Source organism: Neophocaena asiaeorientalis, unplaced genomic scaffold (assembly GCF_003031525.2).
Source record: "Neophocaena asiaeorientalis asiaeorientalis breed wild unplaced genomic scaffold, Neophocaena_asiaeorientalis_V1.1 scaffold133, whole genome shotgun sequence".
Lineage (NCBI taxonomy): Eukaryota > Metazoa > Chordata > Mammalia > Artiodactyla > Phocoenidae > Neophocaena > Neophocaena asiaeorientalis.
In genome coordinates, this window is record NW_020174429.1 from 3,266,790 (window position 1) to 3,293,330 (window position 26,541).

Below are 26,541 nucleotides of genomic sequence, written 5' to 3' on the forward strand. Positions count from 1 at the left end.
CTTCTTCCACCTGGTGAGTGTTTCAGTATCTATAAGACAGCTCCCAGGATACAGCTCAGAATGTTATCTGTAGCCCGTAAGGAGGGACTAAAGGGCCTTGACTATGCTTAACGACTAAACTATTATCATGTGGTCTCCTTTGACTGAGGACATGGGGGTGGGCAAAGACCATAGGGTCCTGCTCTGTTGCAGAGGGAGGTACACTTCTGTGTAAACTGGGAGGGCATTGCGGTTGTGTAGATGAGCAAAAGAGGTTTGGTGGAACAAGTGGCATTGGAAGACAGAAAAGAGTAGGAGAAGGGCAGGTGAGAGGAAGGTTGTTTCTGCTGACTGTTAAAGAGCTAATCAAGACATCTATTTTAAACTATGTTGTCTTCACTTACACCAGGCCAGCAAATTTAAGAATTTTATCAACTATTAACATAAATACTTAATACATAAAATTATTTCTTTAATAATCATTTTAATTTCTACTGTACATTATAAATAAAACACTTTTGAGTGTCTCTTAAATCTAAATGGGAGATAGGCAGTGAAACCATGTGTAGCTACTCATTTATCTTTGGCAATAGGATAGGTAAAGCACTTTTAAATGAACACAGTTCATTTAAAACTATATAAAAATACAGGGGTTTTAACCCCTTTATATTTTCCAGCCTTAGATAAAATCTTGTAAGGAGCAACATGAGGCACAAAGGATTTAGTGATTTGAGTCTTCTCCCCCTTTTTTCATTCTAAAAGTTCATCAATTTTGTAGGTCTTTACAAAGAACCAACTTTTGGTTTAATCTTTTAATTTTTCCAATTGTTTTTTTCTATTTTATTTATTTATTTTCACTGTAATCTTTATTATTTCCTTCCTTCTTGCTTCAGGTTTAGTTTGTTCCTTTTTCCCCCTAGTTTCTTAAGATGGAAGGTTAGGCAATTGATTTGAAGTCGTTCTGCCTTTTTAAGTTACATTTACAGCTACAAATTTCCCTTAGCATTATTTTCACTGTATCCTATAAGTTTTGGTATGTGTGTTTTAATTCATCTGGAAGTGTCTTCTAATTTCCCTGTGCTTTCTTCTCTGACCAATTGGTTTTTAGGAGTGTGTTGTTTAAAATCAAAGTGTTTGTGAATTCCCCAAATGTCCATTATTAATTTCTTTTATTTTTAATTTTTAAAATTTAATTAATTAATTTATTTATTTATGGCTGCATTGGGTCTTCGTCGCCATGCGCGGGCTTTCTCTAGTTGCGGTGAGTGAGGGCTACTCTTTGTCATGGTGTGTGGGCTTCTCAATGCGGTGGCTTCTCTTGTTGTGGAGCACGGGCTCTAGGTGCACGGGCTTCAGTACTTGTGGCACGCAGGCTCAGTAGTTGTGGCTCACAGGCTTAGTTGCTCCGTGGCATGTGGGATCTTCGTGGACTAGGGCTCGAACCAGTGTCCCCTGCGTTGGCAGGCGGATTCTTAACCACTGTGCCACCAGGGAAGTCCCCCATTATTAATTTCTAATCTCATTGCATTGTGGTTGAAGATCATACTTTGGGTAACTTAAATCCTTTCAGATTTACTGAGACTTGTTTTATGGCCTGATAAATGGTCTGTCCTGGGGAATATTCCTTGTGCACTTGAAAAGAATGTGTATCCTGCTTCTTTTGAGGGGAGTGTCTGCTAGGTCTAGTTGCTTTATGGTGTTGTTCAAGTCTTCTTTTTCCATGTTGATTTTCTGTCTAGTTGTTTTTTCCATTATTGAAAATGAGATATTGAAATTTTCAGCTTGTTGAATTGTCTTACTCCCTAATTCTGTCAGTTTTTGCTTCATGTATTTTGTTATCTAACAAAATATGTTTATAATTGTTGTATCTTCTTAATGGATTGATGCTTTCAGCAAAATGCCCTCCTCTTGTTTGAAACAAACAAACATGTTTGTTTCAAAGTCTATTTTGTCTGTTACTAACATAGCTACTCCAACTCTCTTTTGGTTACTATTGACATGGTGTATCTTTTTCCATTCTTTTACTTTCCACCTATTTGTATCTTTGAAACTTTCCACCTATTTGTATCTTTGAATCAAAGTGTGTCTGTTGTAGTCAGCATATGATTGGATCATGTTTTTTTATCCATTCTGCCAATCCTTTTAATTATAGAGTTTAATCCATCTACGTTAGTGTAATAACTAATAAGGTATGATTTATGTCTGCTATTTTGCTATTTGTTTTAAATGTCTTATGTGCCTTTTGTTCCTCTTTACTCCATTGTTCCCTTCATTTGTATTAAATTTTCTATGATGCCATTTAAATTCCCTTGTCTTTTCTTTTCCTGCCTATTTCTGAGTTATTTTCTTAGTGGTTTGCCCTGAGGATTACAATTACCATCTTTAATACAGTCTAATTCAGTTTGATACCAATTTAATTTAAACAGTACAGCAAAATTTTGCTCCTGTAGAGGTCCATCTCCTTCTTTTGTGCTGCTTCGTCATACAAAGTACAAATTACATTTTATACGTTGCATGACCGTCAACACAGATTTATAATTACTGCTTTATGTAATTGTCTTTTAAATTGGGTAGGAGAGAAAAAGATCTACAAACAAAAAGTACATTTATACTGTCTTTTATATTATGTAGTCATTTTATCCATGTTCTTTATTTCTTTGTGTGGATTTGAATTATTGTCTAATGTCTTTAATTTAGGCCTGAAGGACTCCCTTTAGTATTTCTTGTGAGACGGGTCTGTTAGCAATGAATTCTCTGTTTTTGTTTATCTGGAATGTCTTAATTTCTCCATTTATTTATTTATTTATTTATGGCTGTATTGGGTCTTCGTTTTTGTGCGAGGGCTTTCTGTAGTTGCGGCGAGTGGGGGCCACTCTTCATCGTGGTGCACGGGCCTCTCACTATCGCAGCCTCTCCTGTTGCGGAGCACAGGCTCCAGATGCGCAGGCTCAGTAATTGTGGCTCACGGGGCTAGTTGCTCCGTGGCATGTGGGATCCTCCCAGACCAGGGCTCAAACCCGTGTCCCCTGCATTGGCAGGCAGATTCCCAACCACTGCGCCACCAGGGAAGCCCAATTTCTCCATTTTTGAAGGATGGATTTGTAGGATTTAGAAATTCGTGGTTGACAGGTTATTTTTCTTTCAGCACTGTCTATGGCCTCCGTGGTTTCTGATAAGAAATCAGCTGTTACTCTTTTTGAGGATCCCCTGCACGTGATGAGTCACTTCTCTTTGCTCTCAGATTTCTGCTGTCTTTGGCTTTTGACAGTTTGAATATGATGTGTCTAGGGGTAGAGTTCTTTGAGTTTTTCTTGATTGGACCTATTGAGCTTCTTGGATGTGTGGATTAATGCTTCTCATCAAATTTGGGAGGTTTTTAGCCATTATTTTTTCAAATATTCTTTAGCCTTTTCTCTCCTCACCTCTGGGCCTCCTGTTATGTACGTGTTGGTACTCTTGCTGGTCTCTCAGGTCTGTTCACATTTATTCCTTATTTTTCTTTTTTTTTGTTTTTTTTAATTTTTCCTTTCTATTTCTCAGACTGGATTATCTCGGGTGACCAATCTTTAAATCTGATGGTTTTTTCCTTCCACCACTCAAGTCTGCTTGTTGAGCCCCTTTAGTGAATTTTTTATTTCAGTTGTTGTAGTTTCAATTCCAGAATTTCTATTTAGTTCCTTTTTTATCTTCTCTGTTTATCAGTATTCTCTATTTAGTAGGATGTCATTCTCATACTTCTTCTTAGTTCATTAGACAATGGTTTTTTTTAGTTTTTTTGATATATTTAAAATAACTAACTTTTTTCTTTTTTTAAATTGAAGTATAGTTGACTTACAATGTTTCAGTTATACAGCAAAGTATATTCTTTTTCAGATTCTTTTCCATTATAGATTATTACAAGATATTGAATATAGTTCCCTGTGCTGTACAGTAGGTCCTTATTGTTTATCTGTTTTTTATATAGTAGTGTGTTAATCCCAAATTCCCAATTTATCCCTCCCCTAGAATAACTAAAGTCTTTGTCTAGTAAGTACAATGTTTGGGCTTCCCCAGGGGCAATTTCAATTAACTGCCCTTATTTCCTGTATATGAGTCAGACTTTATGTGTTTTGTTGCTGTTGTTGTTTGTTTGTTTGTTTTTTGCTTGCCTTATGATTTTTGGTTGAAAACTGGGCTTTTAAAATAATGTGGCTGCCCTGGAAACCAGATATTCATTCCTCCCAGTCGTTTCTGAACTAATTCCTTCTTCTTGTTATGTATGCCTACTGAAGTCTCTGCTTTGTTAACTTAGTGATCAGCCAATGATTAAACAGAAACTGAAATACCTAGAACCATTAAATCTCCCATTCTTTGCCAGGGGGCTTTGTGTACCTGCTGGGGTGTGCCTTCAGGACTCAGCCAGGCAGTTTACAGCTACGCATCAGCCTTCACTTCCTGTTTACACAGAGCCTCAAGGTTAGCCAGAGGTGGGAGCTTAGGGCTTTCTCAGGTCTTTCCTGGACATGCGTACAGCTGTGCATATGACCTTCTAGGTTCTCAGGAATATGTCTCAGCATTTCAAAGTTCCCCATGGACATCTCATTTCTCAGCTTTTCCTTTTCAGCTTTTTGGTTAGCCTGTTGTTTGCCCCAACTGTTACCTACTGCCTTGGGGAGCTGCTATGTTAAATAATTGCCTCTGATTGTTTTCAACAGACCCTTCTGGCGGGAAAGGCTGTTCACACTGCCTGAGCTCCAAGTCAGGTCAAATAAAGACAGCCTTGCAAATAGGGTCTTCCAGGTCAGATAATAACAGTTTCCTGGATATGGGGCTTTAGAAGAATCTCCAAACCCTCCTGCCTTCTCCAGTGACTGCCAGGCTCTGATTGTCAAAGCGATTGTTTCACAGTGATTGCGTTTTCAAGGTTACTGTGGAGCTGGGGAGGGGAGATAGGAACAAGGCAAGTTAAAATGCCATGAAGCTTGCTATTCTCACTGAAATTCAGCAGTTTTTCTTGAATAAATGCTCTCCAACTGCTGAAAGCTTTGGTTAATTTCCAGAATTCTGATCATTTGGCCAGGGTTCTTGTTGCTTTTATGGAGGAAAAGATTTTTAGAAGTCCTTTCTCTGGCATTTTTACTGACATCATTGATAAAAAAAAAAAAAATTTAACCCATAGCTGAATACCAGAAACTGAAAAAGAATTTATTACATAGGTTAATTTTTCTTAAGTAGCATTCTTCCTTCCCCCTCCCTCTGTTCAGCCTCACTCCTTTCCAGTCACGGTAGCCTCTTAATTTGGTTTGTGTTCTTTCAAACTGTATTCTGTTGATTTCATTTTTAACGTATGCATACATCTGTATATAATATGTACTTTATGGGGGTTTTCTAAACATAATAATTAACAGTGAATTTGTTTTGATTTTCAACTTGACTTTTTCTCCTAACTGTGTATCTGGGAGATCTTTCTACTGCACACTTAGAGATACATGTTTAAGTGTTTTTATGGAAATACCATAGGTTGCTAACTCTTCCATAATTGATGGACTTTTAGTTAGTTTGTAATAGGCAAGAGAACTGGAAACAGTGCTACAATTAATCTCTTCATATACGCGTCTCTATATATGAATATATCTCTAGGATAACTAACTGGAAGTAGAATTGCTTTGTGTGCATTCAAGATATGGAAGCGACCTAAGTGTCCATCAAAAGATGAATGGGTAAAGAAGATATATGTACACACAATGGAATATCATTCAGCCATAAAGAAGAATGAAATTCTGCCATTTGCAACAATATGGGTGGACCTGGAGTATTATGCTCAGTGAAATAAGTCAGACAAAGGCAAATACTGTGTGATGTCACTTATATGTGGAATCTAAAAAACAAAACAAGTGAATGGATATAACAAAACAGAAACAGACTCACAGATATAGAAAACAAACTAGTGGTTAGGAGGAGAGGAGAGGCAAGGGGAGAGGGGCAAGATAGGGGTAGAGGATTAAGAGGTACAAACCACTTTGTATAAAATAAATAAGCTACAAGGATATATTGTACAGCACAGGGAGATATAGTCATTATTTTATAATAATTTTAAATGGAGTTTAATCTATAAAAACATTGAATCACTATGTTGTACACCTGAAACTAATATTGTAAGTCAACTATACTTCAGTTAAAAAAATAATACATTATGTGCATTTAAAACAAATCTAAGAGTACTTTGAAATTGGCTTTCAAAAAGCCTAAACCAGTTTATATTCCAGCAATGGTATGTGAGAGTGATTCTTTTACCATACCCTCCCCAGTACTAGATATGATCAGTCATAAATTTATGAAAGTCCGGGCAAAAATGATACCTTGTTGATCTTTTTAAGTTTATGTTTAAATTATGTTTGGTAGGACGCACCATTGCTACCCCTGTAAGTAATAATTTTTAATCCTTCTGTTTTTTCCTTTTTAGGGGATGGCGTTTACATTACAGGAACGACAAATGCTTGGCCTTCAAGGACTTCTACCTCCCAAAATAGAGACACAAGATATTCAAGCCTTACGATTCCACAGAAATGTGAAAAAGTTGAATGGCCCTTTGGAAAAGTAAGAGTTGATTAGATGCTTAGTTGGTTATTGGCGTTCTGATCAGAAAAATTGGGAGTATTATGATTATTATGCATGAGAAACATACAGTCTCGATGAAACTTTTGTTTTAGTCAGTTGGTTTATAATGATTGTTTCCTTCACTTATTTTCACTATTGTAAAATTTAGCAGAAATCAATATTTTATGGTTAAAATCACAGAGCATTTCAGGTTTGAACGGAATGTTAGGAGCAGAGGCTATCACCTAATTTGCACCCATTCTATTCAATAACTTTTATTGATCACCTACTTTGTGTGTGCCATTGCTAGCCACTGAGGATATAAACTGGGTGACAGATAGGGTGGCCATGTAATATATCATCCAATCCCAGACACTTTGGGGAGTAAAAAAGAAGTAACTGAAACTGTCCCGGGCAAATTAGAATGTATGGCTACCGCAGTAACTCACAGCCTAGCCTGCCTTCTAGGAGTTCATCAGTAGATGGCTATACTATGCCTGTCATTGTATAGCACAGTGAGAAAAAGGGACATGTAGAGTACATTCTGAAAATGTGAAGAGGGGTGCCAGCCGAGCTCGGGGAGTCACTTCCTGGAGGAAGTGATGCCTGAGCTGAATTTGAAACAGTATGTTACAAGGAGCAGGCAAATGAGAAAGAAGGGCAGGGTATTCTGGTACAGGGATCAGTCTGACTGTAGAACTAAAAATATTTATTGGGTTTATAAAATATAGGGGATTATTGGATATTGGTGACTAGTGAGAGTGGTTTCTTTACATTATGGGGCATATATATATACGTGAAAAAATATATAGTCTCGAACTCATGTTACCACGGAGGAAAGACAAAGTCAAGAAGTGGCGTGAGAGTTAAAGAGGGAGGGGAGTGTTAACGGGACCTGAAGTCAGGAAAATCTGAAGTGTATATATGTGTGGTGGGGGTCAGGGAATGACAGAAAAGGACCCCAGAGAGTGTGCCAACTGAGCTGCATTTGGAGAGCATGAGTAGAGGACTGTGCCTGGTCAGAGGGTGTTCCAGGCAAAGGGTGTGTGGGCGTATGCTGCAACTCCAAGGTCAGAGTTGTGGTGCATTTGAGGAAGTGAAGTGATTCAGTATGAAGATGAGGCTGGAAAGTAGTCATTGAGGTCTAGTTAACTATTTTAGGAGCTTAAGCCTATTAAACTGGCATTTGGAAGCCCTTCAGGGAGAATAGAAATGATCAGAGGTATGTTTTTAAGAGAAGAATAGGATTGGAGCAGGGGAACAAAATTGTGAGAATAGAGACTACAACACTGTAAAACATCTATACTCCAATTTAAAAAAAAACCTAACTTTTACTATATTTATTTTTAATTTTTTTCAACAATACCTCTGTGCTCTTTTAATCTTTGGTTACTTATTCTCTAGTTTTTAGCTTAATGGTTTGTTTACTAAACAAACATAGAAGCTTTAATCCTAAAATAAAAAAATAAAATAAAGGCTGTTGCTTTGATGCCTGTGGTGTTAATAAGGTTTGAAAAAAAAAGGTTCTTGAGGTAGCCCAGGTGAGAGGTGACGGTGGCTTGGGCTGGGTGGGGATGGAGGGAGGAAATAAATATTTGAAAGATATTTCACAGGTAGTCTCTGTGGGACATACTGATTTATTAGGTTGGGGTGGGGGAGGGTGGGAGAGGAAGAAATCAAGAATGGACTCTGGATGGATTCCCATTTGATCAGATGATAACAAGAGGAGAAACAAATGTGGGGAAAAGACAATGAGTCTGTTTTAGACATATTTAATTCAGTGTGATTACTGGTTTTTCAGGCCAACATCTCCCTGTTTTCTAACCTCTATTCTTTAAAAGCTGTTATTTATATATTTATGTGAATTGACCATTGCCTCCTTTTGTGCTACCTGTGTGCCCTGTATAGAACTTAAAATGCCTATAAGCCTCCTGGATTATAAGCTCCATGAGGGAAATTCCCTGGTGGTCCAGTGGTTAGGATTCCTTGCTTCTACTGCAGGGCAGCATGGGTTTGATCCCTGGCCAGGGAACTAAGATCCTGCATGCCATGTGCTGCGGACAGATGGATGGATGGATGGATGGGTAAATGAATAAACAAACAAACTCACTCCACGAGGACAGGGGCACTTCTTACATCCCTGGAGTTCAGAATAGTACCTGGCACATAGTATTTTGTAAATATTTGAATGAATGCCACTTTATTTCCTTATTTACGTGTCAGTCACCTTGAAGATTAGGTCCTTGAAGGTGGGGCCTCATGGTAATTTTTGTGTTTCCAGTGCCTGATACAGAGCCTGACTCACAGTTAGAGCTCAATAAATGTTACCTGTTGGTTCTGTTATTACTCTTTTCATCATCACCATCTACCATTTAAGCACATTTTTATTTTTGTTGATTTTCAGTCCTGGGTATTATGTAATGATAATATAGGGTTTTGTTTTCCAGGGGGAGGGAGTCCTCAATTTTAGATGTTTAGATTTGACTTCAAAGGCCAAAGTCTTTAGCCTAATGCTGGCTGATGTAGGCATTATTTGGTGTGCTTAATTTCAGATACATCTATATAATGGGAATACAAGAAAGAAATGAGAAGTTGTTTTACAGAATACTGCAAGATGATATCGAAAGTCTAATGCCAATTGTATATACACCAACAGTTGGTCTTGCCTGCTCCCAGTATGGACACATCTTTAGAAGACCTAGGTAAGGCTTATTTTTAAAAATATATTTGCAAATGACTATTGCGTAGAAAAAACATCACTTCGTAGCCCCTATTACATTTCTATTTTATGTATTGCAGTCTTATCCAACCACATTTCCCACCTCACAAAAGCTTAATTTGGACCAAAAGGGATTAATAAAAATCTAACATGTGATATCTTTTATTTTGTGGAAATACCATCATTTATTCCTAACCTTCTTTAAGTATTTATGATTGTTAGAGGAAATGTGCATTTTTGTACCAAAAAAAAAAAACCCACAGTATTCTTAATTTTGGTGGCATATTCAGCAGAATAATCATAAAAGTTTTTGACAATCTGGCCAATTAAGAGATAGATTCTCATTTTTTTATCAGCTTTATTTCTATTGTTTGTCCTTTTTTATGAATTTACACAAATTTTACTTTCTGATAGTTCAAGTACCTCCAAATATTTTAAGTGGAAAGGGTACTGGAATGAGCATTGGCTCAAGTCTTTGAAAAAGTTACTTTATTCCTCCGAATCTGTTTATCATAAGGTAGGAATACCAATATTTTTCAAAGAGCTGCTGAGAAGGTCAGATGAGGAAACTGATGTGACAGTTTTTTGTAAACTTATAAGCATTGTATAAATGCTATTTTTACTTAATTTGAGTTTTCTTCTCTGTTCCTCTAACGTGTAATCATTTTCCACAATCCTTATGTTTTTCCCATGTCCTGCTTACGTATTGATACAAATGTAGAAATGCAAACACTGTGTGATAGCATTTATCTTTAGTCTCCTCTCATGTAGTCTAGTGGCTTTCAAACTTTAATATGCGTATGAAACATCTGTGGGGCTTACTTAAAATGTTCATCCTTGCCAACTTTCCTCTCCTTCCTATTCCCAAGATTCTGATGAAAAAGAGAAAGGTCTGGAGGTCCGGATTGTAATGAACACCGTCGGTGATGGTGTTGCAGGTATTCCCCGGAAGACACTTTGAGAACACTGTCTGTTCTGTCCTATGTGCTGCCATCAATTAATATGTCTAAGCATTTCTGTGGTATAACCCAGCTGTTCAGCTCTTTTATAGTTTCATTTTCACTTATAATAGTACTTCCCAATCCAGATTAAAGGACAAAGGAAAACAAAAAGATACTGATGCCTGGGCCCCAACCACAGAGATTCTGATTCAGTTTGTCTAGAGTTGGGCCCAGGTGTTGCTGTTTCATAAAATCTCCTGGTGTGATTTTGATGTGCACCCAGAGTTGAGAACTCACATGAAACATAAAGAGCTTTTGGGTGAGGGCAGATACCGTGTATCATTTGTGCAGTGGCAGTGGTTTTTTGTTTGTTTTGCTTTTTACATAGAAGATGGTCAGTAGGTCTTGGTTGTTTAAGTCCAAGCTAGTTAAATCAGAATCTCTGGGGGTAGAACCCTGGCATTTTAAAAAGCTCATCAGATGGGCTTCCCTGGTGGCGCAGTGGTTGAGAGTCCGCCTGCCGATGCAGGGGACATGGGTTCGTGCCCCGGTCCGGGAAGATCCCACATGCCGCGGAGCGGCTGGGCCCGTGAGCCATGGCCACTGAGCCTGCGCGTCTGGAGCCTGTGCTCTGCAACGGGAGAGGCCACGGCAGTGAGAGGCCCGCGTACCGCAAAATAAATAAATAAATAAATAAAATAAAAAGCTCATCAGATGATTCTACTATGAAGCTCTGGTTGAGAAACCGTTTAAACTGATTTAAGCTGGGATAGTAATGCCAAAGTTAAGATGTCGATAAGAAGAATGGATAAGCATCAAGTTCCTACTGTATAGCACAGGGCACTGTATTCAATAGCCTTTGATAAACCATAATGGAAAAGAATATGATAAAGAATGTATATATGTATGTATAACTGTGTCACTGTGCTGTACAGTAGAAATTAACACAACATTGTAAATCAACTATACTTCAATAAAATAAATTTTTTAAAAAGGATATCAGTGAGAAAGTTAAGAATCAGTTTGAAGGCACTGGGAGCCCATTGGCCCTCGTCTTTACTTGGCCTGTTTTCTAGAACCTATGTTTCTTTTTTCTGTCTCTCTTCCTGCCTTCCTCTCTTCCTTTATTGAAATCTGGATTATCTCAATTGGATAACAATATACAGTGTTTAAAATAACTTTTTACTTTTTCCTAATGCTTCAAGGATGGATTTTTTATGTGAAATTACTATAGTTTTCTTCTCTCCCTTCCTGCTCCTTCAGATTTCAAATTTTGTTTCAGTGACTTTTGACAGTAGTTTACTTAGCTTTATCGTGCTTTCCTGCATTGGTGGGTTGTCTTTATATTGCTTTTTACTGGAGGTATATTGAGTTTATTTGAATAGGAGATGTGGATACATTTCTTCTTGGGTAAAAATGATCACATCATTTAATAATAACCTTTGTTGCAGCTACTATGTGAACAATGCAATTACAGTTTGAAGTGGTTGAAAATAAACCTGTGTGACTTAGGTAAATCTGCTTGGAAATGACAGTGTCTTGATGTTTTACTAAAATATCTAAATATTCCAATTATGAACAAAAACTTAGAAAAAACTAAAAACTGTTGTGAAATGCAAAAGTGTTTTTGTTCTGTTGCAGGGGATTATTTATTTCAATCTCAGACAGAGGTCATGTTAGATCAATTGTGGATAACTGGCCAGAAAATCATGTTAAGGTACTAATAGCACAACCTTCCTTTCACAATGTTTTTCTTTCTATGTAAGTTACCTCTTATAAGGCAAAATTTTCAAGAACAGTTTTTTTTCATTGTTGCTCTGATTTATTTTGTACTTGCATACATGTAGATTTAGTGCTCTGAGGAAATCATGATAGTAATTATAAAATGGGTTACTGGTATAGAGTTTGCCCTGGGAAAGCAACTGGGCCTAGTAAGGTGAGCCTGTTCACTACAGTACCACTGGTATCTCTTGCTTTCTCTATATTCCTTTACTTTTTCAGTTAATATTATTCTAGGTAAAGAAAATACATTAAAATGCCATAAAAACTTTTATTCTGGTAGGCAATGGGGAGGATTCATTATGTCTTTTTTCTTCTAATTCTAAGATAGATTTAGATCCTTAAGCAAATATAACACTCTTAGCATTTCAAATTTAGCAAATATAAACAGCTGTCAATCTGGCTGTCTTTCATAAAACAAAAACTAATGACTTATTTAAGATCTTTTGGTAGGCTTTAGTGTTTATTACAGGCAGTAATCTTAGTTGCCTTTATTGCATGTTTTCCTCACCAAAATAATCTTTGATGAATTATCATTTGTTCTAATAACCTAAAAAAAATTTGGTCAGATAATTAAATTCATAGTATCCTCTTTTTTTTTTTTTTTTCATAGTATCCTCTTAAAACCTTGTAGGTGTATTTTTTATTCTAGATTTTTTTTCTCCATTGCTAAGGTTTTTCCTGTTTGGCTTCAGTTATTATTTGGAGTAACATGTTATTTCTAAACTCTTTGTTTCTCTTAGGGTTAATCTTTATCAGAAGTTCCCCTCTCCCCTTTTTAGTCCTTGTGAACATATTCAGGTTGATCCTCTAGTCAGAAGCATTCTACTCCTAAACCAAAGACACAGGGAAATCAAATCTAGTTAATTCTCCTCTTTACATCTATATTCTAGAAACCCTAGAATTTTAAGCATTCTTGGTTGGTGAACTTTGAAAGTTAGTTAAGAAACAATTTTCTTTTTAAAAGTGAGAGTGAAACTATGTGAAGAGAATCTTTTTTTGAGGTTTTCTGTTTTGTTTTGAACAGTAGCTTTTCTGAGATAAAATTCACATACAATGCAATTCACTGGCTTAAAATGTAAATTCAGTAATTTGTAGTATATTCACGGAGTTGTGCAGCCATCGTCATTGAGAACATTTTCATCACAGCTCCCTCATCCCCACCCTGCCAGAAAAGCCCTGTACCCATTAGTGTCACTCCCCACTCAGCCCTAGACAACCACTAATGCACTTCTCTCTCTGTAGCTTTACATGTTCATGTGAATGGAATAATCTAATACGTGCTATTTTGTGACGAAGAGAATCTTTTTGTGAATGTGTTTCTTAAGTGCTCCATTTTGGACAACTTATAATTTATTTTACTTTATCTTATTTGTAATTAAGGCTGTTGTGGTGACTGATGGAGAGAGAATTCTGGGTCTTGGAGATCTGGGTGTCTATGGAATGGGAATCCCAGTAGGAAAACTTTGTTTGTATACAGCTTGTGCTGGAATACGGCCTGATAGATGCCTGCCTGTGTGTATTGATGTAGGAACTGATAATCCAGTGAGTAAAATCATTTTCCCCCTTTGACCCTTCTCCCATATTAAAAAAAAAAAAAAAACTGCTTTATTACATTCCTCTTTTGAAGAAATATAAGAAGAGAAAATTCTGTGATTAGATATTAGCCTTTGTCTTAAACGCCTTTTAATATTTATGCAAATAATAGTGAATTAATACTATTAAGTTTTTTGAAGAAGGGCAATAAAGTTTTAAAAATTATTAGCTTCTTTATTTTACAATTTTCGTTTTATAGAATGTGTTTAAAATGGTTACATAACAGAATGCTTTTATTTTTACGTTTGTTCTCCTTTATAGGCACTCTTAAAAGATCCATTTTACATGGGTTTATATCAGAAAAGAGATCGATCACAACGTTACGATGATCTGATTGATGAGTTTATGAAGGCCATTACTGACAGGTATTTTTTAAAAGTTTGAGTATATGAAAGCATCTCTTAAAAAAAAAAAAAAGGAACCACAGTTTTGTTTTCCTTTATCTTTTGTGAAGATAGGTAGAAGGAGATTAAATTTTGGAGAAATTAGGTTCTTTCCTGCCTGATTCGATGTGCTGATGTGTGGTGATACCCTCTGCCTTGCCTTCCTGAGTTATCTGACATCTTGAGCACACTGAAATCTTGAAGTCTGCACTCACTGCTCCTAAAATCCCCTCACTGTGCGGTTCTTTCAGCCCTTGGCATCCAGGCTGACTCCACCATTCCAGTGAAACCCTTGTGCAGCTTTCGTGTTTTAAATTCTGACCATTTGGTCTTCTTCTCTCTCCTCCTCTTTGCAGCATCTGACCAGGTTTTCCACTCCTACATCCTTGAAATTGTTTTCTCTTGACCACTAAAAGACTTTCCTAACTTGGTCTTTCTCCCACCTTTTCTCTTTCCTTTGTCATCTCCACTGGTTTTTCTTCCTCTCTTATTAAATGCGGGTGCATACGTAGTTCTCTTCTCTTGTCGTAGTCTTGTAAGCTATGACCTTTATGCACGTAACTCCTAAGTCCATGAATACCCATCTCTGTACTCCCGCATCCCTCTGAGGCTTGCGTTCCCAACAGTTGGAATCCTCCATCCAGACATTTTGTTGCTCCTTCATATTCATGTCCAGAACAACTCCTTCCCTTTCTAAATTGCCTGTCTTCTGTAAATCCAGCCTCTAATAATGGCATTAACATGGTTGACAGGGTTGTCGCCAGACCTTTGATCTTGGTCTAATCTTTGACTCTTTCTCCTCCTCCCTCAACCCCGTATAGTGTCACTCAATCCTCACATCCAGTTGGTACTATCCCTTAAATGCCTCAGAAATATATCTCCTCTTTTCCATTGCCACAGCCTTTCTGCAGATCTTCATCTCTCTTTTGGATTCTTTAAAACCTTCCTCCAACTTATCTCCATTTCCTCTCCACCTTACCACCAGATTAGTCTTTTAAAAACATGAACTTTGGGGCTTCCCTGGTGGCGCAGTGGTTGAGAGTCCGCCTGCTGATGCAGGGGACACGGGTTCGTGCCCCGGTCCGGGAAGATCCCACGTGCTGTGGAGCGGCTGGGCCCGTTAGCCATGGCCACTTTGTTATATCACTCTTTTGTTTGAAATCTATCAGTGGTTTCATGTTGCCATAGGGTAAAGTCCAAACTCTTTATGATCTAGCCCTGCCCTACCTTGTAGATTATTGGTACATGGAAGATAGTAAAAAATTAACTCCTGGGCTTCCCTGGTGGCGCAGTGGTTGAGAGTCCGCCTGCCGATGCAGGGGACACGGGTTCGTGCCCCGGTCTGGGAAGATCCCACATGCCACCAAGCAGCTGGGCCCGTGAGCCATGGCCGCTGAGCCTGCGCGTCCGGAGCCTGTGCTCCGCAACGGGAGAGGCCACAACAGTGAGAGGCCCGTGTACCGCAAAAATTAACTCCTTTTCAGAATCAAAGTTGACATATCTAAAACTAAACTTTTTATCTTCCCCAAAATTGCCATCTCCTCCCCTTCCCCTCATTTCCTTACCTTGGACAATCAGATAGTATCTCTTAGTCATCCAGCATCTCTCTCACTTCCCAGGTGGTCCTCATTGTCAACTTCTTTTTGTTCATTCTGATGTCTGCTGATTGTCCCTTTCACTTCCTGTGGCTTCTGCTTCAGATCTTCTTGTCATCCTCTAGCTGTCTAGCTATTTTTCCTTCTTTCTCATCTCTCCCCAGGTTGATATATGCTGTGTATCACTGGCAGGTTTATCCTTCCTAAAGGGAGTCTCAGATGAATTCTTCCCTTCTCTAGCCTTCAGTGATTCTAGATCAGATACGGAATAAAGTCCCCATTCCCTAATTTTGCATTCAATGTTCTCCGTTATCTGGCTCCAACCTACCTTAACCAACTTCTCCCTTATACTTTCATATAGACCCTGAAATATATAGCCAGACTGTTGAAAATTCAGGGTCAGCAAAATACACCTTGTTTTTCTTTCTACCGCTTTACTTTTTGTTGTTCTTTCAGGACCCAAATAAAGTCCCACCTCCTTTTCAAGCCTTCCCTTACTCCACCCCACCAAGATGATTGATATCTTTTTCTGCATGCCAGTCAACTCATACAGCAATTATTCTTTAACCTCTTATTTAATATATACTTGCCTGTGTTGCTGTTTAACTGTGAGCGTAATGAAAATTCACATATCAAATATATACTTTTTGAGACTCAGAGACAAAATCTCTTGCTTTTTAGGAAGTTACTTGTGCTTACGTGTGCTGGACACCCTCCTAGGCACTTGGTAATAGTTTATGCAGATTAATATCCCATAGGTCCATCATACTGCTACCTTCATTTTAAGAACCCCATACATTTTTCTGAATGAGTAATAGATTTTTCTACATTTTGCGTTCTAGTCTTTCACAGACTCTGAAAATTGCCAGATGGCCTTAAACGAACTAACTTTGTACATTATTTTAAAATGTGATCATAAGGACTATTAGACAGGAAAGCTGTTTAAACGTGGTATTTTCAACACAACTATCATGGGCTTTGCTGTTTTTAGATATGGACAGAACACACTTATTCAGTTTGAAGACTTTGGAAATCATAATGCATTCAGGTTCTTGAGAAAATATCGAGAAAAATACTGTACCTTCAATGATGATATTCAAGGTAAAGCAAAAGAAAACCTTAGGTTTTTGATTCCTACTTAAAATTTTTTTTAATGTGCCTACTTTTTACATCACAATGTTTTACTTGTCTTACAGGGACGGCTGCAGTTGCTCTAGCTGGTCTGCTTGCAGCCCAAAAAGTCATTGGTAAATCGATCTCAGAACACAGAATCTTATTTCTTGGAGCAGGAGAGGTAAAGTTCCTATAAGCTTTTAGGATTGAAAACCAACAGTCTCCTTTAGAATTGGAAAATGGGGTATAATGAACTTATAATTTTGTTGAGAGAGAGGGTGTGAATTCAAGATCAGTGTTGTGAATAGGTAATTTTAAATGTTTGGAAAGAATATCGCAAAGAATCAAGCTTTGTGTGCTTTGTAAGGGAAGAATAGACCCAGTATTCCTCATAACATACAATTCTCATAAATAAAGTAATTTAATATGGCGTCATACTCCAGTCCTTGTTTTTTAAAATTTATGTTCTGTTACACAGGCTGCTCTTGGAATTGCAAATCTTATAGTTATGGCTATGGTGGAAAATGGCCTCTCAGAAGAAGAGGCGCAAAAGAAAATTTGGATGGTTGACAAATTCGGTTTGTTATTTAAGGTAAGGTATTTAAAATTTGGAGAAGCAAAAGAATGTTGTTATAGTGATATGTTTAGTTTTTTTTCATATTCAAATCATAATCTCTGTGTTGGCACCAGACTTATTCTTTCTTGCTTTATTCTCTGACTCTTGACCCGTCTAAAACCTAGTGGTTTTTCATAGGAATTCAGAAGTTTCTAATTAAATCATTAGCAGGACATCTGATATTTGAGCAGAAATTCTTTAACCCTTTGGAGATCATAATCTCTTGTAGCAATCTCATGGAAATCTAAGGACCTTTTCCCCAGAAAAAGGCACATATTCCTAAGGTCAAATGATGGATAATAAAGAGTTTTATCCCAGATCAACTTGGTATCCTTTGGACCTACTTGCCTTCCTATCATTGATTGCCATTTTTAGTAGCTTAAGAAATGCCTTATATCTTATACTGTGTAACACATTGAAATGTAGGTAAAATGTCTCATAGTTGAACTTATCCAGTACACAATGCTGTTGTATTTTTGCCATATATATTGAGATAGAGGTTACTTGTCGTCTACATCTTTGGGCAAGCTTATGTTAGTGTACTTTGCTCCAGTTCTGAAATCTTTTCTTAATTAGTACCAGTATTCTATTAGTACAAAAAATGAAATGAAAAATTAAAGTATGTGAATGAAAAATCTTGAATGCTTAAATTATAACTAATTTTTTTAAGCGTTTGAAAATGTACCAGACATTGTGGTAAGACTTTACAGGTATTATCTCATTTAAAGTTTTTTTAAAAGTCTCATTTGATCTTATCAAAAATTCAGTGAAATTTTACAAATGAGGGAAAGAGGTTTAAAAAGGCCAGCTCACTTTTCCAAGATCATCACCTTACAAGTGATGGAGGTAGGATTCATACCCAGGTAGCCTGACTGTGAATCCTATGCTCTTAATCATTCAACTGTGCCGCCTCCCAAAGCTGTAACTGCCATATTTGCTTGTATGTAAGATACGAGGATTACAAGACATTGTACTTGGAAGGCTATTGGGAGGTGTATCTGTTTTTACTAGTACGCAATTATGTTGGTGTTTCTTTTTGTGATGTTGGTTTTTATAAATGTTTTGTGATTCTTTATCATATTTGTAATGAGTCTAGTTTAGAATGAATACAAGTGAGAAGAAACCCTGTGCATCTGCAAGTTCAAGGTATATTTTTCTTTTAAGATGAGTTTTAGGCTTCATATCTCTCCTGAGGACCCAAAACACTGCCCTCCTTTCTGAGACTGAGAGTTTCCTGTTGAAGCCCTCATGGAAGAGCTGTGGTCTTCCTGGGAGCAGGCATGTGAAACCACTGTTCTGAGAACTTGGATCTGTTGAGGCTGTATTTCACTCATTTAATTACTTCCCAACCAAGTGATGATGGTGTGCTACTTTTCCCAGCCCCTGCTGGTCCTTACCTGGGGTTATTCTGAAGTTCTGATGGAAAAAGTCACCGTTGCATGGGAGGTCTTCTCTTTTAACAAAATAAGGATTTCTCAGCCTGGTTGGTTTTTGCATTCCACATGTTTTTGTCTGCTTTACATTGTTGAGAAATTCTTCATTGTTCTAGTGTGGTATATCTCCTGCCCTTGTGACACTACTAAGGAGTTAATTTTTACAGTTTTTGACCTGGGATTTGGTGAGGAAAGTGTGTTCCTTCATTCAGCTATCTTGAACCAAAATTCCCCTTTCCTCTTGTTTCTGAACTTTTGGTAGTGTAAGTCCATGATGTCTATCTGAAATCCTAAGAACTCTGAAATCCCTGAGTTTTTCTTCAAATTCATTTGGTTATAAATCTGACAGACCTGAACTTACCTACTAACTTTGGTAGCAAGACCAAAGAGGGTATTTCTAATCTTCACCTTTTGTACTTGGTGTGACTATTCATAAGTTCTGTTCAGTTGTGGAGTGCCCGTTGCGAGGGTATTTGTGATATATTATCATAAGACAGTTCTAAAATATGAAATTCCGAATTTTAAAACACAGCTAGCCCAGATAAGGGATTGTGGGCCTTTGTGCCCTATTGGATTTAGGAGGACTTCACAGAGTAAATGAGTTTCTGAGAGGGATTAGTAAGTTTCTGGTTATAATGGAATTTGATTTGTGTTTTATATTTGGGTTTATGAGCAATATGAAGATAGGATTGGAAGATATGGGTTAAAAAGAAAGGTACATTGGACTTCCCTGGTGGTGCAGTGGTTGAGAGTCCGCCTGCCGATGCAGGGGACACGGGTTCGTGTCCCACATGCCGCGGAGCGGCTGGGCCTGTGAGCCATGGCCGCTGAGCCTGTGCGTTCGGAGCTTGTGCTCCGCAACGGGAAAGGCCACAGCAGTGAGAGACCCGCAAAAAAAAAAAAAAAAAAAAAAAAAAAAAAGAAAGGTACATGAAAATGAAAAGATATTCTTATTGTAGAAACAATATGTGACTTATAATGATGTCTTTTCAATTAATCCTTAATAAGCAATTACTAAAAAACTGTATTTTATCTAAAAACTCAGGGGCGGAAAGCTACAATAGACAGTCATCAGGAACCATTTGCTCACTTAGCCCCAGAGAGCGTACCTGATACTTTTGAAGATGCAGTAAATATACTTAAGCCTTCAGCTATAATTGGTAAGTAAAGTTGTTGTCAAGTCATTCTGTTACTTACCTGTGTAATGCCAGTCATAACTTCCATGCAGGATTACTCAAAGTGAAATGACAGATTTTACCTAGCTTTCAGCATATATAATGTTTTCTGTGATAGCTTTTCTTAAATTGAAGTATATCTGATGTGCAGTATCATATAAGTGACAGGTGTAAATGTGGCTCACAGTTTTTAAAGGTTATTCTCTGTTTATGGTTATTATAAAATATTGGCTATGCTCCCTGTGTTGTAGGTGGTAGCTTTTAGATACAGTGTGTAAAGTTTTGTTAATGGATGTTGCTTGTACTTTTAACTTCTAGAAGCTGTGTGATTGATCATGCTTTGCTTTTAGAGTTGGTATGACTGGTGGGCTCAAAACCTGAAAAAGACCAAGGTTATTTGACAGACCAAGAAAATCCTATGCAGAGTTAAAGATTTTCACTGGCAACAAAGCTGTAAGCCTTTGGTATGTTTTAAGAGTCAGGCGTTGCCTAGCTGACATCAGACTATGCAACATGGCATTAAGTTCAGAGCAGAAAATGTAAAAGTCTTTAAAAGAGGGACTCTTTCATTTCCTATATAGCTGTAAGATTTGAAGCTATCATTTTTCTTGTAATGTTGCCAATTTCTTGGAGGAGCTCTGTGAAATGTTAAATAGTAAACTTACTGTTTTAAGTCTCAAACAGTCTTTATGGTTAGGAAAAGGATGTCTGTATTAGCTTCTTCACTGATTAGAACTCATAATTTTTTAGAGTGAGAAGTAATCTTAAAGATTGCAAGTGTGTCTCTCTCAAAACTCAGTATGGAAACCTAAGAATCTGTCCATTGACTCAGTCCCTGGAGGGTCAAGGAAACAAAAAGAAAAAAATGTTTAATTCTTTTAGAACTCATGGATTCCTAAGACTATGTCCACATACCTCCACATGGGGAAACACTCAGTAGAAGTTCCTTTTTTACATGAGAAAAACAAGCACAGAGATGTTAAGCAACTTGCCCAAGATTTGTGAATATTTCATATAGCCAGTAGTGACCGAGCAAGCACTAAAACTTTGGTCTCCAGATCAGTATTTTTCTCTATTACATATCAGTTTATAAAATGGAATTTAAATTTTCTTTGACTGTTGAATGTAAGTCTTATTGGATGAACTGTGTAAGCACTCAGCCGAGGCATTGCTTGGTCATCCCCGGATTCCCACCATGGGCTAAGTATTCTTCCTTCATGCTGTGCTTCTATGCACTGCATGCTTAGCACCTGTTACAGGTTTTCTGATTTTCTGTTTACTCTGTTGTTCTTTCTCTCAACTATAAGCTGCCTGCATTATGTTCATTTTTATATCCTAATGGCCTAATACAGTGTCTCAGACATTGTAGGGGCTTATTAAAAGGTCATTAAACTGAACTCTATCAAGAAAGTGGATTGTGGGGCTTCCCTGGTGGCGCAGTAGTTGAGAGTCCGCCTGCTGATGCAGGAGACACGGGTTCGTGCCCCAGTCCGGGAAGATCCCACAACACTGTGGAGCGGCTGGGCCCGTGAGCCATGGCCACTGAGCCTGTGCGTCTGGAGCCTGTGCTCCGCAACGGGAGAGGCCACAACAGTGAGAGGCCTGCGTACCGCAAAAAAAAAAAAAAAAAAAAAAGAAAGTGGATTGCTTTAGTCAAGAAGATCTTTTATCACTTCTGAACTCCTGTTATTTTATAATGAATACCACAGAGTTTAACAAGTTAACATTTGAGGTGCAAGTTTTTAATTAAAACAATTTTTTTAATTGTGGTAAAATACACATAACATAAAATTTGCCATAACCATTTCTGAGTGTACAGGGAGGTAGTGTTAAGTGCATTCACATTGCTGTGCAACCAATCTCCAGAACTCTTTTTACCTTGTAAAACTGAAGCTCTCTGTGCACCTGAAACTATCGCAACGTTGCTAATCAGCTATACTCCAATATAAAATAAAAAGTTAAAGGGGAAAAAAAAAAGCTGAAGCTCTATGCCTGTTAGACCAGTGGTCCCCAACCTTTTTAGCACTAGGAACCGGTGTCATGGAAGATAATTTTTCCACAGACCAGGGAGGGGATGGTTTGGGGTGATTCAAGCGCATTACATTTATCGTGCAGTTTATTTCTATTATATTACATTGTACTATATAATGAAATAAGTATACAGCTCACCGTAATGCTGACAGGAGGCAAAGCTCAGGTGGTAATGCGAGCAGTGGGGAACGGCTGTAAATGCAGAGGAAGCTTCGCTCCCTCACCCGCCGCTCACCTCCTGATGTGCGGCCCGGTTCCTAACAGGCCACAGACTGGTACCAGTCCGTGGCCCCGGGGTTGGGGACCCCTGTGTTAGACAACAACTACATGATGGAGGTAGTCTTATACTCTTTTTATTGTCCACAATTTACTATATCTGGGGTAGACAATAAATATTTAAGTGAAAATTTTTAACATTTTATTGTTTCTCTTTTGAGATTTAAGATTGGAATTATCTCAGCAATGCAAAATCTTATCTTTGTAATGGGATAAGCACAGGTCTTATCTTTACCTGTGCTTTTGTTGTGTTATTATAGAAATGCTATTGATGAGAAGGCTATGCTTTACTTGTAATGAAGTTCATTTTTTTCCCCCCCTTATTTTATTACAGGAGTTGCAGGAGCTGGCCGACTTTTCACTCCTGGTGTAATCAAAGCCATGGCTGATATCAATGAGAGGCCTATAATATTTGCATTAAGTAATCCTACAGCACAAGCTGAGTGCACAGCTGAAGAAGCATATACACTTACAGAGGTATTAATAATAGTATGAATTGGTTATGTCTGTTATTTTCTCTCTATTAGCCTATTAGTTATACATTCCTGAATAATTCTTTTTATGGTTGCTCTAGAGATTACAGCATGTATCCATGGATCATCAAATTCTGATGTAAATTATTGCTTGTATCAATTCTGGAAAGCAGTTACTTTATATATCCATTTTAACACCCTCAGGCCTTTTGTGCTATTGTTGTGCATTTTAATTCTCTCTATATTTTAAATCCCCAAAGACATTCTTTTTGTTTTAAACAAAAATTATTCATTTAGATTTACCTACATTTTAATATTTTCTATTGCCATTGTGTCCTTCATGCATACCTGTGCTTCTATCTAGGATTATTTCTTCTACCAGAAGAACTTACTTTAAGTGTGGGTCTGATGAATTCTCTTGATAATTTCTTTATTTTGCCTTCATTTTGAAGGATATTGTTTCACTCTGCATGTAAGTCAGAGTTGGTAGATACTTTATTTCAGAACTTTGAATGTATCGTTCTTTTGTTTTCTGACTTCTGTTTTCTTTTTGATAGACCATTTTGTCTTTGGTTTTAAGCAGTTTTTCTACTATGGACTTAGGTGTGGTTTTCTTTGTATTTATTCCACCCGAGGACTGTAGAGCTCCTGAATCTGTGGCTTAATGTCTTTTTGGACACATTCTGTCTCTTCTCTTGTAGGACTCCAGTTATGTGAATGTCAAGACTTTTTCACCATATCTAATATGTCTCTTTCACTATTTTCTATGTATACCATCCTGTTTGTTCTCTGTGTTTCAATCCTGTGATTTTCTTTGGACTTATCTTCCAGTTTGCATATTCTCTTTTCAGCTGTGCTAAATCTGTTGTTAGGTTCTTAATTTTATTGTATTTTTCACTTGTGGAATTTTATTTCATTCTTTCCATAATTCATTAATTTAGCATCACAGACTTAAAATCACGTATTATAGAAATAATCAATTTATAAATACTACTTTCTTGCCCTCACATGTCATGAAATAATTGTTTTTACCCTCTTCACATGTATCTTCACCATCATAGGGCCATTCTTTTGAATCATGTGACAGCTCTCTGGAACAAATTTTTACTTTCATCTAAACTGTTTAAAATTTAGCTCTTTTGAATTCTTTGACACTGCCACTGGGTTATATCCCAGGTAAAAGTATCTGCTTGTATACCGTTAGGACAGTTCTTTTTCCCTTACTGTTCTATAGAGATATATTTGTAATCTCCACAATGTAATCAATTCCTGTATTGTTCTTGCAAGTGATCTTTAAGTGACTCTAGGAAGTGATTTTTTTCTTTTAAGTTGGTTACAATGTTGTGTTAAGTTTCAGGTATATAGCAAAGTGATTCGGTTATATACTTTTTCATTTTTTTGTATTTGTTTCCATTATAGGTTATTACAAGATGTAGAATATAGTTCCCTGTGCTATACAGTAAATCTTTGCTGTTTAGGAAGTGATTTTTAAAGCCTTGTTTACAGTGATATATAGGAGTAGTAATTGTTAGGTCATACCCTTGAGAAAAATTAATAAATTTTATAAATGTTTTTGTCTCTATTAAAAGTATTTTATTATGGAAAATTTCAAGATATACAAAAGTAGAAAGAACAGTATAATTAACTCCCATGTACCAATACCCTGCTTCAAAAGTGATCAACTTATTGCCAATCTTGTTTCTTCTACATCCTACTCACCTTAGATTTTGAAGCCAGTCTCAGACATATCATTTTATTATAAATATTACAGTGTATCTCTCAAAAGTTAAGGATTCTTTTAAAAATACAATCACAGTATTATCACACCTCACAATTTTAACAATATTTTTTAATTACTTATTTGATTCTTTTGTATAGCTTTCAGTTCTCTGCTAAAATTTTGTCTTGTCATTCAATTTCTTGAATATATGAATCATAATTAAGATTAATGTCTGATAGTAACAAATATCTCACTCTCTGTAAGTCCACTTCTATTATCTGTCTTTCTTCTTGGTTATCCAGTTCTTGTCTTTTTGTAAACCTAGTTTTACTTCTTTCACTTCCTTATTGAGTGCTAGGTAGTGTGGATGAAGGATAGTAGCAATAATTTGAGGCTCGGAATGAAGTTACCTTCCTCCATAGAAGCTTTGCCTTTCCTTTTGGAGGCTGTTAGTCTGGGGCAGCTCCATGTAATTCAGCAGGATGTGGTCCATGGGAGGCCTCATCTGTTTCCACAGTTTACGTTTTCTCTTGGGTATGAATCAAAAACCTTGGGGTATTTTTTTTTGTGTGTGTGTGTTACGCGGGCCTCTCACTGTTGTGGCCTCTCCCGTTGCGGAGCACAGGCTCCGGACGCGCAGGCGCAGCGGCCATGGCTCATGGGCCAGCCGCTCCGCGGCATGTGGGATCTTCCCAGACCGGGGCACGAACCCGTGTTCCCTGCATCGGCAGGCGGACTCTCAACCACTGCGCCATCAGGGAAGCCCAACCCTGGGGTATTTATTAGCACTCCTCACCCGTAGTGGTCTCTGAAGTATACTTTTTCTCTCTCTGTCATCACGAGACTCCTGATAACTTCAGTGCTCCGGCACTCAGCCACAGATTTTCTTTTTGAAATCACTCACCTGAAGGAGGAAAGCTTCAAATGCTGGGCCCAAATACCTTGCTTTCCTCTTTTTTTGGATATTGACTGTCTCCACCTCCAAGCTCTCCCTATCTTGGTAGCACTCCCGCTTCCTTAAAACATATTTTTAATATATTTTATCCAGTTTTTCTCATTGTTACCAGAGGGAGAATTGGTGTGAAACAACCTAGAAGACTATTGCCAAAGTAGAACTCTCAGAACTGTTTGAACTTAATATTCACGCTCTTGATATATTTAGCATTATTTTTTTTCTCATTGTTACAAATTTTATTTTGACACATATATCCTCTCAGAATTCCTTTTGTTTCTATATTGCCACTTTGTGTTAGTCAAAATGAATTTGCTTCCAACAGTTATAATAATTACTGAAACTTCTAATAATTATTGAAATCTTTTCTTTTGAACTCATCCCCAAAGTCAGCATACAGATATATTAAAAAAAAAAATCAGTCTCTTTAGTATACTGTCTTACTTCTTTATCAAAGAGTTGTATTACTATTAGCTTGATTGCTCATCCTCTTCACCTGTCTTTACTACTTAAAACTAACGGTTATTGCCCCCAAATTAAATCTTAGTCTTACACAAAGACTAGTTGATAAATATACTCCATGTATTATGGGTCTTGGCATTTCCAAAATATAAAAAATTTAAATGTTTTGGGCAGTAGTAGTATATCAGTAGAAGACTTCAAACATTTAAGAATTTTATTTTTTGAATAAATGTTATTGTAATAGATGTACACCGTTTGAATGAATAAAAATTCCTCAAAGAAACCAGTTTGACACACTGTATCAGTTCTGAGATGCAAATTTTCTCACAATTTTTATAACTTTGAAATTGTGTTATCTCTTAAAAATGGTAAAAAAGCATTGTGTCATAGTTTAATTTAACATAATTTTTTTCTTAGTGTTACATAAAATAACGGCATAAATGTATGTATTTGTAGTTACTGCTAAAATTTTAAGTGTCCTTTTGTTGTTTTTGGTGGAGGGATGTCTCAGTGCTAGTCTAACACCCTCTGCTGCTTAGGGAGAAAAATGCGTTTAAAAAAAGTGTTTTTATATTTTAATGGCCAGTTGCTCAAAGAACAAAGGATAGGCTAACCTGGGCTTCAGAATGAGAATACTGTTATCATTAAGGTCTTGCCACATTTAAGCTATAGGTTGATTATGAAAGAAGAAGAATTAAAAAATAAAAAAGATGGCCTGTTGT

At 37.2% G+C, this 26,541-nt stretch overlaps 1 protein-coding gene across 1 annotated transcript in view; it reads left to right on the plus strand.

The window, feature by feature from the left end:
* Nucleotides 1-26,541, plus strand: part of ME2 (malic enzyme 2) — a 55,713-nt gene that overhangs the window by 11,824 nt on the left and 17,348 nt on the right. The window contains exons 3-12 of the mRNA XM_024756829.1: nucleotides 6,422-6,555; nucleotides 9,108-9,257; nucleotides 11,857-11,932; nucleotides 13,378-13,539; nucleotides 13,852-13,955; nucleotides 16,560-16,669; nucleotides 16,765-16,862; nucleotides 17,160-17,273; nucleotides 19,776-19,890; nucleotides 22,547-22,689. Of these exons, the coding sequence (XP_024612597.1) occupies nucleotides 6,422-6,555; nucleotides 9,108-9,257; nucleotides 11,857-11,932; nucleotides 13,378-13,539; nucleotides 13,852-13,955; nucleotides 16,560-16,669; nucleotides 16,765-16,862; nucleotides 17,160-17,273; nucleotides 19,776-19,890; nucleotides 22,547-22,689 (1,206 nt within the window). The remainder of the gene's footprint in view (nucleotides 1-6,421; nucleotides 6,556-9,107; nucleotides 9,258-11,856; nucleotides 11,933-13,377; nucleotides 13,540-13,851; nucleotides 13,956-16,559; nucleotides 16,670-16,764; nucleotides 16,863-17,159; nucleotides 17,274-19,775; nucleotides 19,891-22,546; nucleotides 22,690-26,541) is intronic.